Below are 16690 nucleotides of genomic sequence, written 5' to 3'. Positions count from 1 at the left end.
GATGCCCAATAAAGCAATCCTCTGCTACATATCCTGCTGGAGCCATGGGTTCCCCCATGTGTTCTCTGATTGGTTTAGTCCTTCGGAGCTTTGGGGGGGTCTGGTTGGTTGATACTGTTGTTCTTCCTATGGGGTTGCAAATTCCTTCAGCAACTTCAGTCCTTGCCCTAACTCCTCCACTGGGGTCCCCATGCTCAGTCCAATGTTTGGCTTCGAGCACCCACATCTGTATTAGTCATCAGGGAAATGCAAATCAAAACAACCCTGAGATTCCACCTCACACCAGTCAGAATGGCTAAGATCAAAAACTCAGGTGACAGCAAATGTTGGTAAGGATGTAGAGAAAGAGGAACACTCCTTCATTGTTGGTGGGATTGCAAGCTGGTACAACTACTCTGGAAATCAGTTTGACAGCTCCTCAGAAAATTGGAAATAGTTTTACCTGAGGACCTAGCTATACCACTCCTGGGCATATACCCAAAAGATGTTCCAACATATAACATGGACACATGCTCCACTATGTTCATAGCAGCCTTATTTATAACAGCCAGAAACCGGAAACAGCCCCTTTTAGTTTTATGTGATGTGAGCACCTTGATCAAGGCAGGTGCTCACTCTGGAAGGCCTGGACCAGTGCCCCATTTGGAGAATCTGCTTTCCAGAGCCCCTTCACCACATCTGGGAATCTAAGAAACAATGTGCAAGGGCAAAGCCAGGACCAAGATGGATGATGGGTGCAGAGGGCAGGGACAAAGGAAGACCAAGAGGGGTGAAAGACCTTTGGTCTTGGAGAGAAAACACTCTTATTCAGTGTGAAGTTGGCCCTGAGCCCAAGTCCCTCCTCAGTCATCACCCACATGGCTGGGCCACTGTTCACCCATCAGCTAGCCCTATGCAATGCCATCAAGGACCTCCTTCATCTACCCACAAAGCTGGGGAAAGCTGTAGGGACAAAACAGAGGACAGAATGCCTATGGATAGGGGGTCTGTGGTGCCAGGCCCAGTATGGCAGCCTTACTTTGATGGGCACCAATGGAGGCCACATAAGTAAGGGCTCCTCAAGAATGTGAGGCCAAGCCTGGAAATGAATGCAATCCCTATAGGACAGGCAGCTGCCTCGTGGGCCATTCCACACATGGCTTCCTGAGGAGAGGCTGATATGTATGCTCTACTCTGGGGTCCTGGGGACCAGAGTAACACCCAGGCAGAACATACCAAAGTCAGAACAGAACAGCCTGCATCCTGGGCATTGCTGAGTGTCTTGTATTAGAGAGCTGGTCTGCCTAGGTGGAGGCCCTAGGTACCCTAAAACCCCATAGACTCTCAGCTTTAAGAAGAGACATAAGTGCTAAATGCTAGGACCTACAATCTTTCAGCCCTGTTCATTTTAGATCATTCCTTGTGGACCCAATTAATCCAGGCATCAACTATCTTGACCTAAAGCCCTGGTTCCTCAACAAGTTAAGGAGCCTGTACATAGTGGTGACCACTTTGGGGCCTCCGAGATGTTCTGCCTGCTACCCATTGGACACCCTATCTTTTCCTTATGGGCCACATCCTTCTTCCACCCTAGCAGACTTGGGGTCAAGGGCAGATGGCCTGGGTTCTGAGTAGGTAGCTCCTCTCAGGTGAAGACATGCGGTTCAGTTTAACACAAGAGCAGAACAGCTTCTGTGAGTGAGGGGGAGCCATTCCTAACTTTGGCCACAGAGCAGCCAGGAACATGTGAGCCAGAAGTAACAGATGAGGGAATGATGTCCAATGTGTGCCACAGGTAAACTTTCCAAACTGAACTCATAATCAACAAGAAAAAGCACCAGGAAGAACTCCCTAAGTAATAAATGAATAGGAGGTATGTGTGTCTGAGACAGTAACAAAGAGTGAACACAAGGGTCATTATAACATGCATGAAAGTGTCCTATGAAGCCATGATTTGTACAATGGATTTATTTCCACAATAAAAATGGTGTAAGGGCCTGGGCAGATGACTCAGTGGGTAGATTACTTGCTGTGCAAGAATAAAGAACTGACATTCAAATCCCCAACACTCACATGGCAGATGGGCGTGGTATAATCCCAACATGTGGGAGGCAGAGATAGGGAAAGTAGTTAGACTAGACAAATCAATGTGCTCTGGGTTTAATTGAGAGACCTTGTCTAAGTATACAGTGTGCAGAATGGTCAAGGAGCCAGCATCAATCTCAGGTTTCCACATACATGTGCACAAATTTACATGCACACCTATACACACATGTGCACCACACACATAAACATGTATATACACACATGCACACTCATGTAAATGTACCAACACATGGAAACATATATACATATGTAACACACACACACACAGAAAGAGAGAGCTGGTGATATGAAGGCTTCACAGTGATAGAAAAGGAATGGTAAGCACAGGCACCACGACTCTTCATGACTGGATTGTGGAATTTGAGGATATGAATGTTGAGGGGCTGTGAGAAACAGGCACTGTCATACAGTGAAGGAGATGTAGCATGGGACTGTCTTCCCAGATTGCTCACAGCTGTGCCTTTGAACTCCACCCTGGAGAATCAAACCATACATCTGCTCACCCATGACAGCCTGCTGACCCAAGACCAGCCACATACCAGAGCTGAATGGAGGTTGTGAGTAAGCGGTGCTTCACCTCCACGCACTGCAGAACCCCATGCAGACATCCAATGCTGACACTACAGGATAACTGCTTAAATGAGAAACAGACACTGTGTGTGGGAGGGACAAACCAGGATGCTCTTGTCTTTTGTTTATAAACTTTTTTGATGAGACACAAACCAGTCCAGGCCTGAGGAGGCCTGTGGCCATTCATCCTTCTGTACTTCTTGAATATTGCTCAAGGTGATCCATGAACAATCTATTAGAGATTTCTAAACCTTTATCCACTGTCCTGATTGGTTTTGTCAACTTGGCACAAACCTAGACATGTCTGGGAAGAGGGAATCTTAACTGAGAAGTGCCTCCATAACACTGGCCTGTGGGGCATTTTGATTAATGATTAATAATCAATGGGCAAGGCCCCTCAACTGAAACCAGAGCCCATTGATTTGGCTACTCTAACTAGTTTCCCTATCTCTATTCCACTATTGGTGGCACCCCGGGGTAGGTAGCCCTGAGTTGTTTAAGGCAGACTGAAAGCCAAGAGGAGCAAGCCAGTAAGAAGCATTCCTCTATGGCCTCTGCTTCAGTTCCTGCCTCCAAGTTCCTGCCTTGAGTTCCTACCCTGACTTACCTCAGTGATGGAATGTGAACCCAAGAGTTGTAAGGTAAAACCCTTTCTTCCCCAAGCTACTTCGAATCATGGTGTTATACCACAGTAAAAGAAGCTTAAGAATCCTCTCTGGGCACTGGCAGAGGTAGATCCCGGGGAGCAGGAGACCATCATAGCCATCTGGGTAAGTTAGTCAGGGATCAGGTCTGTGAGGTGGGTGGGAGTAGGGGAGAGATGTGGACTCAACTTAGTGTTGGTTCGGGAAAGACTCAAGGTTCCCAGCGTGGTCAGCACATGATGGCCCAGGCCACCCATATCTGGGCATCTGTAGAGGCATCTGGGGCTTGGGTCCAAGGTGGGAAGAGGCCAAGCAGGAAGGGGGCCACAGGACCAGCTAGGAAGTAAATGGTACTGCTCTGAGGGATTAGAGGTCTCTTCTGGGCCCTGGGCTCAGGCCCAGCAGACCAGATGGTTTTCTTTACTCAAGAGAGAGCCAGCAGCCAGAGGAGGGACTGCAGCTGGCCTTCCTCCATTCTTCCGTTTTAATAGTTGTTTTTTGCTGAAAAATCCATTTCCAGAGTCACTCTGGGCTCTGAACCAGAGCATTGGGAAGAAGAGGGTGTTTCCTGGCCTCCTTGGGCCCATTCTGGGATCAGTGTGAGGCCAGATTAGGGTGGCCACAAGGAGAAGAGTCTGGCTACTGCTGTGCCCCTGCCCAGAATATCTACCCTTTCCCAACTACTTACCCAAACAGAGGGGTTGAGTGAAACCATAGAAGAGGATGGAGATAGGCCCCAGTCCCTGAAGCAGGCCCTTTTGTCTACCCATCCTTGGGTCCTGCTTTGCTCCTTGTCCAGCCTGCCCAAGTGGTGCTCTGGTCCTGAAGAACAGCCTCTCACTCCTCCTTCAGGGACTCAAGTCTTCTTTTTGCTGCCATAGAACTCTTGCATGCCCTACCATTCAGGTATCTTGACTCAGTCTTTCCTAAAAACAGGTGTTACCAAGGAGTCTAAATACAAATCAGTCCCAGTTTGTGCCCCCATGATTTGTGCTTTGTGATCCAATTTGAGCAAACTAGCCCTCTCTGACAAGTCATTCTTCAGTTCTTCCCACTGAAGGGTGAAGCTCCTTCATTTGTTCCCCTTGCTTAAGTCCTAACTCTCACACACATGTGCATGCAAACATTCACACAGAAACATACATACTTGGACCCCAATCTATTCTCCCTTGGTTCCCTGTTCTTTTTAGCCCACTCATCTGTTTCAGAATTGGTCTATTGATACCATGCCTGCTTTGAGGGGGGGGGGTGTACACAGGGGTGTGGGTATATATGCAGAGGCCAGAGCAGAATATCAGGTGTCATATTTCATCACTCTACCTTGTGACAGGGCCTCTCACTGAACTGGAAGTTCCCTGTTTGGCTAGGCTTGCTGATCAGCAAGCCTCCAGACCCACCTGTCTGTCCCCAGTGCCAGAGTAACAGGTACATGCCTGGCTTTTTACATAGGTGCTAGGAATTCAAACATAAGCCCTTGTCCCCTACACAGTAAGTGTACTTACCCACTGAGCCATCTCCCCAGCCACCACCTGCTTTTTACTATGCCCTAGTCTTATAATCCCAGATGGCAGACATTCATTATTCCATATAAATTTGACCCATTAAAAACAAACAGCTGAGCTCTGGGACTGATGCCACCTGTTCATTGAAGCTCTACAGCTCTACTCAAAAGGCTTGTTCCTAGTTTCAACTATTTCAACATACACAGAGGCAGTGCCTCTTTGGTTGATTCCCAGGCTGGACCAATGATGCCAGGCTCAGATTCTTTTGGGAATTACTGTCATATCAGTTCAGTGGATCAAAGCCGGCATCTAAGGACAATGCAGTAGAGGAAACAGGAAACAGAATCATACACAGCCTAGCACTTTGCATGCATGCTAAAACTTCTGTTTAGTAGTAATTTTCTTTTGGCATTTCCTTCAGTGGGTTTGTCCAAAATGTCAGTCCAAGAGCTGCTGGCCTAGGGGCTGTTGTCTGGACAAAAGGGATGGTCCCACACACAGCCCTCCCTCCCTGTATGTGAGGATGGCCTCCCCAACCCAGGGCCCTCTGTCCCCTGAAGATGTAGTGAGGACTACAGCACTACCTGCTGCTGCCCTCTTCTGGGTCTCCCCAGGACTGCCTGCTCCACAGAAGCTGAGTCAGGCCCTGGAGGTCATGAGAGCTAGGACCAGAAGGGACCCACCAATGTTCCTACTTGATGAAGCCATTAAAACTGGTGACAGGCGTGCCGGCTCTTTCTGGGATTTTTATTTCTTTAAAATAATTCATACAAATGGTTACAGTCACAAACATGATTTTAACCAAAATATTGCTAGCCTACCACATCAGCAGGACGGCACCACGCAGGCAAGGGTCTGCCAACCCCTGCCTCCCCCAGGACAGACCCCGGTGGTCCTGAGCACACTGGGCACTGCAGACACGCCTCTGAGCCACTCGCGATGCCGTCTTCATTTGGAACAAGGGGTTCATGCCAAAATTAGGAAAAACAGCCTTTGTTGTTTTTCTAAATTATTCTAAAAATAAGACAAGCAGGTAGAAAAACAATGCACTGTGTGGCATAAAAAGAAAAACAGGAAGGATTCATTGTCCTGAGAAGTGTGCCGACGGCCACATTCCGGGGCACGTTCCAACGTAGAAAAGGAAAAATAATCTCAAACTGACTTGCTGAATGCTCCCTCAGGTTTTCTTTTTGTTGACAGCTAAGCAAACAAATCCTTTGTAATGTTCTAAAAACTGTACACAGACAAGAACATTCGTGATAGAATTAGCTACTAACTTCTTTTGCTTAAACGAGGAACGCAAAGGACACAGGACAGTGAGCCAGCCCACAGGACGGGACAACTACAATCAACTTGGGGACGTGCTTCCTCTCGCCCCGCCTAGTGCACGCCCGGGCCAGTCTCTGGAGTGCTAGGGCCCACACTGGATGCCACCTCTGCACACTTGGGTCCAAGGGTGTGCAGCACCCTCCACCAGGTGCCAAGGCTGGAGAGCTCCTCACAGGCTACAACTGGTCACTCGTATGGTCTCTATCCGCCTCAGGCTTGACAGTCTGGCCAGGAGAAGGAGCGTGGGGTGGGTGGGCCACAGGGGGCAGGCCGTGGGACAGGGACATGGCGCTGGGAACAATACCTTCCACAGCAGCTGGGATGCCAGTGGGGGCCACACTCACCACACCTGGAGGGTACCTGCTGGGAGAGGAGGGCAGACATGTGAGGTCTATGGAGACCCACCTGCTGCACAGCCCTTTTTGCATGGTTACCAATGACCCTGAGGTCCAGAAAAGTTGGAGGCAGTAAGCACTTGGTCAGTGCTGGGCAGCATTGCAGCCTGGCTTCTCACCTGAGGTCTTCCCTAAGCCCCATTCCCTGACTCCTTACTACTCTCTGGCCCAACAACAGTTCTGCCCAGCATTCCTGTCTAGGAGGCTCCTAAAGCCAAACCTCTTGCCCCAAGAAAGTAGACTGCCCCATCCAGCTCAATCCTCTAACATCCACAGGGGCCTTACATAAGGGTGTAGCCCCAGTCATATCATAACCCACTGCATTACCTACTAGCTAAGGTCCAGGTTTACAAGGCCTCATTGTCTTGGAGACTGTCCCCTCCCCTGCCTGCTCACCTGTAGGCAGCCCCATTGAGCTCAGGGTGCACCACAGCAGGGTCCATGCTGGCCCAGTGGGTGGCAGCTGTCAGGTGGTCCTTGTTGACACAGTTTTTCAAGCTATCTGGGATCCGGCCTAAGATGTTGGAAGGTACACCAGAGAGAGACAGCAATATGGGTTAAAACTGCTGCCTCTGTAGGGGCCAGAAGGCAGACCCATAGCCACCCTTCTCCCCACAGCCTTGCCTTACTCCCCATGAACACCACAGGTCCTGTCCACCTGAAAAGTCAGCTCCCAGCCTGGAGACCTTAGCCCTATACATGTGCTCTCAGCTCACAAGCAGCTGATAGCATCCAGCACGGCAGGTCTTCATGTACAAAAATGATATGTGTTACTCAACTTCACCCCAAGGGACTCCCATAAAGGAACAACCAAGTGTTACCTTCCCTGAACAGGCATAAAACAAACTTGTCAGTCTGATAGCATGGCTACCCACCTGTGATGGCACGCCGGATTTCCCGGGCTGCCTCCTCTCGCATCTCAATGGACGCTTGCTCACTGTACCATGCAGCATGGGGGGTGCAGATGAGGTTGGGTGCATCCTTTAAAGGTCCCTGGCTAAAGCTGAGGATAGCACATACCCAGTCAGAGTGATCTGAGCACCCAAGTCTGGGGAGGTGCAGAAGGCAACCAGCCCTGGGATCTGAGGGCCCCTGACTTTTCCCAAGGCATCTGTAAAAGTGGAACTGCAGGACTATCAAACCTACCCCAAGGTCTTAACAGTAAGGGGTGGAGGGTCTTCTGAGCCTTAGAGGAGGAGCCCTGATGGGGTGCTGGCACAGCCCTACCCAGCAGAACAAACCCTAGGAATGAGGGCTCTCAGACAGACTCCACTGTCTGTTCTTCAGTGGCTAACCACTCAACTGATCTGCTAGTCTGCGATGGGCTTTGTCAGTTGCTGAAGCCCCAAGAGGGAAGTCAGCCTAGACAGGACTAGAGGCTGCATGCAAAGCCAAGCTAGTGTGTGTCTTGGCCCTGCTGAGCCTGGAGGCCATGGGACCATCATGGACATCAAGAGACAAATTGAAAACAAGCCAAGCCTAAGCCCAGCCCATTACTGTGGCCAAGGCTAGAAAGATTCTTGAGGCTCTTGTCCTCTCCTGAGAGCAGGCAGCAAACCCTCCCCTAACCCAGCCAGCAAGAGGGCAGTGCTGAAAGAAATGGTCTCCCAAGTCATAGTCATCAGGCTGGTGGGCATAGTCCATCTTAGGGCACAGGGGCACCTGAAGGGCTCTGATTCATGCACGTCCAGCGCTGCGCCACGGATCCGCCCTTCCTTCAGGGCCTGGGCCAGTGCCTTCTCATCCACCAGGCCACCACGGGCTGTGTTCACCAGGAAGGCTCCTTGTCTCATCTGAGAAGACAGAACGACCATGTGAGTGACTGACACTGGGGCATCTCACTGTAATGGTACACCAACAAGCAAATCTCACTTCCCACCCACCAGGGCATGGCCTGATACAGACTAGTTCTGGGAAGGACCCTGGGCCAGGGTGGGCAGTGGCACCAGCAAGTACACCCTGGTGTAACCATGGAATGAGACAGGCCCAGGGATTTAACTACTGCTGCTGTCTAGGCCAGAGGTCCATTGTCTCCTGGGGGAAGGGAGAAGGGTAAACCCTGAGGGAAGAGTAGAGGGCTACCCTGTGAAGAAGGAACAGCACTGCCCTGTGGGAAAGGGGAGGAGGGTGTGGGGCAGTTGCAGCGCACCTGCTTGACAGTAAAGTCATTGATGAGGTGGTGGTTGTGCTCATTGAGGCCGCAATGCAGGGTAACGCAGTCACTGTGGAAGAGCAGGTCCTGCAGTGTGCTCACACGCTGCAGTCCCAGTGCCCGCTCGATTCCATCAGATAGGTATGGGTCATAGAAGAGGACGTTGAAGCCAAAAGCCTTTGCCCGAAGTGCCACCGCCTGGCCCACACGACCTGGCAGAGTCAAGATGAAATAAGACATGCATCCTCAGAGCTTGAGGCTGTCCTCACAGCCATAATTCAAGGGGCCTCACATACAACTTTGCCTGTCTGCCAAAGTTATACTAGATCTCTGGGATCTTGGTCACAAACACTGCCAAGACATCTGCTCCCAGGTGCTGAGGCACCACAATCAAGGTGTGGGAGAAACTGTGCTAGCTGTCACCCTCCAGAAGCCTGCCATTGATCAGCTATACTCACTAATGTACAGAGTCACAATCAGCTTCCCTGACCACTTATCAGTGGGTCCACGTATCAGACATCCTTGGAATCTCAACTCTAGCCACAAACAGCACATGTTAGATCCACTCTGAACATTAGAATTCAGCAGCAGGTGTTTGAGGAGTTGGCTCAGAGGATAGGCACTCCTTGCTGCTCTTGCAGAGGAACTAAGTTCAATCCCCAACATTCATGTCAAGCAGCTTAGGACCACATTTAACTCTAACTTCAGCGGAATCTGACACCTCTGGCATCTGTGAGCACCTGCACTAATATGAATAGATCCCCCATATACACACACACAATAAGAAATAAATCTTTAAAGAAAAAAAATCTAGCAGCAGAGAAGGTACACTGCCTGCAAAGTATCTGCCACCTTCCTGGTCCAACTGCACAAATGCACATCCTGTGTCATCTGAGGCAAGCCTGGCTCTGACATGAGAGCCAAAGGCTGAAGGGCATAATATGGGGACAGCTCCACATATCCACAAGTCAGCAGCAGCTAGATACAGATGGAGCAGACATCACAGGCTGCTGGTAAGAGAATGCTAGGGACACAGCCTCTCCTGAAGCATCCATCAAAAGAGAAAGTTAATACCCACCAGGAAAAGAGCAAAGAGAAGAGTCAGGCATGTTGGCAGGACACAGGCACAGTTTTAAAGAGGACAGCCAGAACAGCCTCCACAGGAAGATCAAGTTTTCGGGAGACACAAAGGTGATGGGAGCAAGTATGAAGACTCCACTACACCATCAGGACCAACAGGGAGGGCAGGGCCCACCAAAGCCCTAAGTCCCTCCCAGTGACTCTACAGGATTAGGACACAGAAGACAAGAAAGGTGCATCAGGAGGGCCTGACATAACTGAAGTCTATGAAGGAATGCTGAGGCCAGGGACACACCAGTCACAGGTCAGGAAGGAAGACTCTGCACAATCTAAGTAAAATGAAAGAGGGTCACAGAAAAGCTTCTAGTACAGGCCAGCTGCAGCCGAGAATGTGAGCAGTAGAGACTTGGAGAAAAACCTCCCCAGTGTGAAAGCTGTAGGCTGCCCTGAAAATGGGTAGAGGGCACTCAGAGAGCCGTTTCCTGAGGTATCAGCCAGCATGATTCCAGCACAGACATCCCTAACAGCACAGAAAAAACATTTTAGGGAAAAATGTCACTTCCTTTGGTCTCTATTATTTCTTTCTAGATGAGACTTAGTGTACCACAACAATGATAACAGATAAACGTAAAGACAAGCAGAGCTACAGACAGCCCAGCTGGTGGGGTCAGCTGAGAGGACTTCTGATACCTGCTGGGAACATGTGACAGCATCATAGGTACATGTGAAAAACTGGAGGGGACAGTCAACTGTAGCAGAGAAATGGTCCCTACAAAAGACGCAGTCACCTGTTCTAGAACTGGAAAAGCTATGAAGAATTCTGCAGTAAAGAATTTATTAGAAGGTCTAATTCCAAAGACAGAACAGCAGCCAATAGAAATGACTCAAACTAAAGCAGAGAGAAAAAAGAAGTTTATAAACCACTGGCCATCACAGCCAATGCCAAAGGGGCAAGAACAAAGAATGGAAGCAAGTGAAATATGCTGGCGGAGAGAGCACAGAGTGCACTGCAGGTGGCCCAGTGGGGTGTTGAGAAATGCCTGGAGAACCTACAAACCAGAATCTAGGGAAACTTCAGAATGGGTCAATATGCGAAGACCAACTGTGTTCCTAAACACTACAGGAAATTAAAACACACAAACTGTTAAAAGTAGGCTGGAGGGATGGTACTTAGGTCCTAACACCAGCATGAGGAAAGCACATTAACAACTTACACAAACTCTGTATAAACATTCTGTATTGATCACTAAAGAACTCTACTAAGAGAAATCAAACATGAAACAATAGGGTCATGTAATGTCTTGAAGACATGGTGAATTTTAGAGATCAATACTCCCACAACACCACAAGGACTAAACAAAACACAAACTGATGAGCTGATTCTAAAGTGAGACTATCAGAAATGAATGACATGGCTAGCTATAGTGGTGCACACCTTTAATTTCAGCACTTAGGAGGCAAAGGAAAGTACCTTTGTGAGTTCAAGGGCAGCCTGGTCTACAGAGCAAGTTCCTGAAAAGCCAGCACTAAGCAGGAAAAAAAAAAATACAGTCTTAAACAACCCCTCAAACTAAAAGAAAGAAAAAGAAATGAATGATATGGTGGTTTGAATAAAAATGGACCCCATAAGACTATAGGGAGTGGCACTATTAGTGGCCTTGTTGGAGGACATGTGATTCAGCCTCTTCCTGCTGCCTTCTAATCAAGATGTGCAACATCTCCAGCACCATGTCTGCCTGCATAAACCTTTGAACTGTAAGCCAGCTCAAATTAAACGTTTTCCTTTAAAAGAGTTGCCATGGTCATGATGCCTCTTCACAGCAATAGAAACCTTAAGATAGACGTTGGTACTAGGGTCTGGGATATTGCTGTGATAGGCTAGCCCATGATTTTGTTTGGAGGAATGTGGACTTTAGATTAGAAAAAGAGTGGATCATGATAGTAAGGACATGGAAGGAAGTGGTGCTATAAGGGTGATTTGAACTGCAGGGTTATGGCCTAAGAGGTTTCAAAGGAGAAGAATTTTAGTTATGTGGCCTAGAGATTGTTCTTGTGATATTTTGGGAAAGAATGTGGTGACATTTTTGCCCTTGTCCAAAAAGTCTGCTTGAAACTAAATTTAAGATGTATGGATTAATTAGGTTGGCAGAGGAAATCTCAAAACAGTCTAGTATTGACTCCTGGGGTTCTTAGTGCTCTTAAGCAAATCTGTAATTAAAAGAACAAGCTGAGCAAGGAAAAAATACAAAATGTACAATTTGAGGAGGAAAAGAACACCAGAAAGTAGAATGGAGCTAAATCCTGTAAAGTGGAAATTTCTGGTTTCTTTTGAGATTCAGTTGTGTCAGTTGTGTCTTTTGAGATTCTGGAAACTATCTTATGAGAGAATGTTTGTTAGATTTTGGAGCATAGCTTGGAACAGACCACAGCAGACCAGACGGTTCCAAGAAAAGGAGGGGGGGTATTCAGGACAGAGGGCAAAGGTGGGGAGAGAAATGGGAGAAGATAGTGGAGAAAGAGGAGAGAGAGAAGTGGAGGCCGGCCATGACCACGTGGAGAGAGGGGGAAGGGAAGGGGGAGGGGCAAGGGGACAGAGAGAAGCTAGAGGCAAGAGAGCAAGAGAGCAAGAGAGCAAGAGAGAGAGGAGGAGGCAAGCAGCCCCTTTTATAGTGGGCAGGCCTACCTGGCTGTTGCCAGGTAACTGTGGGGAGGAGCATACCTGGCTATTGCCAGATAACTGTGGAGGTGGAGTTTAGACAGAATACTAACAATGTTTTGCTGAGAACAGACACAAGGTGTTTTTCTGGAACCACCCTAGAAAAAGGGCATGTGATGTTTTGCTGGAGCAGACACTTAAGAGGACACATGATGTTTGGAAAGGGTATAAGGATAACCCAACAGACAATGGACAACAGTATGGTATTGGTTCGCTTTACAATTCTTTGCTGGTCTTTGTTGGGCTTTGCTGATGCTAGTCTTTGCTGATGATGCTGTGGCATTGGTTCACCTTGCCTTCTTTGCTGATCATCATTTGTTGTAGAAAAAAATACACCAAAGACCTTCTGGTGGTGTTCTGACAGCTTCTTGCTGCTTCCATGGACTCAGGCCGATTGGCGGAGTCAATAGTTTCTTATAGTTTCTTCTAGATCGAACTGCTGATTCGTGAATGGTGTTCGCAAGTGGATCAAGCTACCACTGCTGATTCATGAGAACTGAAATGCTGATATTCTGACAACAAAGATTGGAATCACCCCAAAGAACTATTTCTAAACATGTCCACATCCTTCTTTGCCCTATTAACCTTTCCTTTGCACTTCCTCTGGCGGGTGGTGGGCTAGAAGGGAGGTTAAAGCAGTTAAGAACCCTTACTGAAGTAGGTTTTGAAAAATCTAAGCCTACAATCCTATGTTCCAGAAGATATACAAATTAAAGAAAAGCCTGATATTAAATGGAATAAAGGGAGTAGTGACCTCAGGGCAAGACCCCGCCCAGCTAAGTTTCCAATTTGTGAAAAGGAATTAATGAAAAGCTTATATCAAATCATGATGGTACACACCTTTAATCCCAGCACTGAGGAGAATGAGGCAAGCAGATTTCAGAGTTCAAGGACAGCCTGATCTACAAAGCTAGTTCCAAGACAGCGAAGCTTAAGTAAGTAGTGAAGGAAACAATCAAAACCAGAGAGCTAATGAAGATGCAATTGAATGAAAGGGCCATGTTTCAGCCCCAACAAGCAGCAGAACTTGGCAGCTTTCGGACACATGGTTCTGAGTTTAGAGTCAAAGACAGAAAAAAGGGGTTATGGAACTCCAAGATTAAGAAAGCTACTTAGGCCAGGAATTGTCAGGGATGTCCCTGCATGGAGGCCTAGAGAGGCCATTGTGTGAAGCTGTGAAAGTGAAGCCTGGATTGCCTTGAAGACCCCAAGAGGTTCAAGATGCCAGAGACATGAGATACCTGCCAGGGAAAGCTGCTAAGAGGGAGTGGACCCAGTCCAAGAGAAAGAAGTCTGTTGTAGTCAACAAAACTGAAAGGATTTGGAGATCTGAAGAGTATTTTGGCATCAGACATGGAGATGCAGTTTGAAATTGCTTTGGTCCTGTATTTCTTTACTATGCTTCCTTTTGGAATGGTCATGTACATCCTATGTCATTATATGCTGAACATATGTGATCTGATTTTTTATTTTGTTTTCATAGGGCATTACAGTTAAGAAACTGCATGGGTCTCAGAAGAGACTTTGAACTTCGAACATTGTTGCAACTGTGATAGACTATGGGGACTTCTGAAGTTGGGCTAAATACATTTTGCGTTATGATGTGGCTATAAGGCTATGAGGCCCAAGGAGTGGAATGTGGTGGTTTGAATTAAAATGGCCCACATATGTCCATAGGGAGTGGCACTATTAGGAAGTATGGTCTTGTTGGAGGAAGTATGATTTAGTTTCTTCCTTCTGCCTTCAGATCAAGATGTAGTACTCTTAGCCCCTTCTCCAGTACCATGTCTGTCTGCAGTCTGCTATGCTTCCTGCCACAATAATGGACTAACCTCTGAATTGTAAGACAGTCGAGCCCCAAGTTTAATTTAAAATTAAATTTATAAGAGTTGCCATAGTCATGGTATCTTTTCACAGTAATAGAGACCCTAAGACAAATGACAAACAAAGTTTTCCCATGAAGTAAGATGTCTTGACTTACAGCAAAGTGTGACTGTTACTGAATACGGTGCATTACTATTATAGATCAGTGAACTGGAGAAAGGAAACACAAGTTTGTTTGAGAATGCACTGTGGGTGCCAATCTGAGTGATCCCAGCTTGGTTATTATGAGAGAGGGAGCGGGGGAGGGAGCGGGGGAGTAGGAGAGGAAGAGAGATGGAGAGAGATTGAGATTCACTGATTTCTGGACAGACAGATAGATATTACTGTACACTGGGAGTTGGGGGTCCAAAAGAGCTAGCAAAATCCAAAAGCTTTTCGATCTTTCTAAAGAAAGTGATGTCTGATATGGTCTAATTGAGAGTGGCTCCTATAGGCTCATATATTTGAATGCTTGGTCCCCAGTTCATAGAACTGTTTGGGAAGGATTAGGAAGTATGTCATTGGGGGTGGGCATTCAGGTTTCAAAAGCCCAAACCACTCCCAGCTAGCTATCATGTTGGCACTTATTCATTTTCTCTATCTCTCTCTATCTCTCTCTGTCTCTCTCTCTATCTCTCTCTCCCTCTGTCTCTGTCATTTTCTCTGTCTCTATCTCTCTCTCTATCTCTCTGTCTCTCTCTCTCTCTCCCTCTGTCTCTATCTCTCTCTCTATCTCTGTCTCTGTCTCTCTCTCTCTCCCTCTGTCTCTGTCTCTGTCTCTCTCTCTCTCTACCTTGTGGTTGTGAATCAGATGTAAGCTCTCAGCATCTTCTCCAGCACTATGCCTGCCTGCTACCATGTTCCTCACCATTATAGTTATGGACTCTACCCTTCTGGAACCATGAGCCCTCAAACTAAATACTTTGTTAAGTTGCCTTGGTCATGATGAAAATAGAAAAGCAATTAAAAAGTAACTAAAGACATCTGCCAATATGTTTTCAGAAAGCCCTTACACAAAGAAGGTATGAAGCCCAGAACCAAAGCAACGAAGATCTGGCATCTTGTCACTCCCTGTGACCTGGAACACAAACACCAATACACTGCTCTACAGAAACAATATACTAAGAAAAATGAGGAGGCTGCAGAATGTGCTAAACTTGTGGCCAAAAGAATGAAGGAAGCCAAAGAAAACACCAGGAACAGATCACCAAGAGACATAGGTTGTCCTAACTAAGAGCTTCTACTTCTAAGTCTGAGTGAGTGCAGTTAAAAATAAGTCTTTAAGAGTAAAAAATAAATCAGATTTTAAATATCAAAAAAAGAAAAGACTGGAACACTGGGTGTGGTGATGCACTCCTTTAATGCCAGAGCTATTCGTTATCAAGTTGTAGGTCCCACGAGACCCTGTCCTAAAAATGAAAGATCCTGCATTCACCTTGGCCAGATTACCTGTGTGGCAGAATTATCTAGAAAATTGCTGCTTCTGAAAACCTCTGAGCCCTGTGAATTTATTGTTATTCAACAAATTCAGACATTGTGGAAAGACACAAACATGTTTGTCTATCCACATGTTTCCTGTAAAATACACTTACAACACTGGGCAAGGTGTGTGGTTTCAGGTGGCCTGAGACCTGTAAAGTCAAAACCATGAAGCTCCTAGAAGAAAGCACTATTCTCATAGCACTGGAGCAGGCAGACTACTTAGGACACAAAAGGTAGCAACTTACAAGTAATAGCTGGACTTCTTCAGAACCAGAATCTGCTCTCATCACAGATATTAAGCAGGTGCCATGGTGTCAATATACTTGTCTGATGAAGCCCTGAGGCAAAACACAGATGGAATCTTGCAGATCCACACCAAGAAGAACCAAACAGAACTTGACAAGCACCACACCTCACAACACAGGTACAAGGTTCTCAAATGGTCAGGCATTCCAGCAAGAAAGGTACTCAGGCTCTTTAGCTACTGGAAGGGTACACAACAGAGGCAGCTCTCATGCTGACATTAGTAAGGATCCACAAAGTCCAAACCCTAGGATAGCTACCCAGCTAACAAGTGCCAAAGCCACACACCTGCCTGAAGAATGCCGTGGTAGCCTCCTGCCTGCTTGTCAAGTCACTACACTTCTGGTTAAATCAAAGAAAAATAGTGTCACAAGCACAAAAAGACATGTCCAAAGTTGTTCACAGCAGCTTCATCTGTCCAGTGGCTAAACAGATCAACAGAGTCCTGTTCAACAGCAAGAGCTTCTGAGCAAGACAGACAACACCTAGATCTTTATGTCTGTTGGAAGACCACAAACTCAGGGAGCCTGTCCCTCTCAGTGGGGCTGATTAACCTAGCAAGCTGTACC

At 47.2% G+C, this 16690-nt stretch overlaps 1 protein-coding gene across 2 annotated transcripts in view; it reads right to left on the bottom strand.

Annotated features, from left to right (window-relative positions):
- Positions 1-5527: 5527 nt before the first annotated feature.
- Ctbp1 (C-terminal binding protein 1) overlaps positions 5528-16690 on the bottom strand; it is a 28579-nt gene continuing 17416 nt past the window's right edge. Inside the window, exons 6-10 of one of the 2 annotated variants that reach the window (XM_028758070.1) lie at positions 8675-8889; positions 8188-8318; positions 7401-7528; positions 6922-7039; positions 5528-6493 (exon numbers count right to left, since the gene is read on the bottom strand). In XM_028758070.1, the coding sequence (XP_028613903.1) occupies positions 6307-6493; positions 6922-7039; positions 7401-7528; positions 8188-8318; positions 8675-8889 (779 nt within the window). In that variant the 3' untranslated portion in view covers positions 5528-6306. The remainder of the gene's footprint in view (positions 6494-6921; positions 7040-7400; positions 7529-8187; positions 8319-8674; positions 8890-16690) is intronic. The other variant, XM_028758071.1, reaches the window with a different exon arrangement.

Source organism: Grammomys surdaster, unplaced genomic scaffold (genome assembly GCF_004785775.1).
Source record: "Grammomys surdaster isolate TR1022 unplaced genomic scaffold, NIH_TR_1.0 126187, whole genome shotgun sequence".
In the NCBI taxonomy this organism is placed as follows: Eukaryota; Metazoa; Chordata; class Mammalia; order Rodentia; family Muridae; genus Grammomys; species Grammomys surdaster.
The sequence above is the reverse complement of the archived record's forward strand: the minus strand, read 5'-3'. Positions and strand labels throughout refer to the sequence as shown.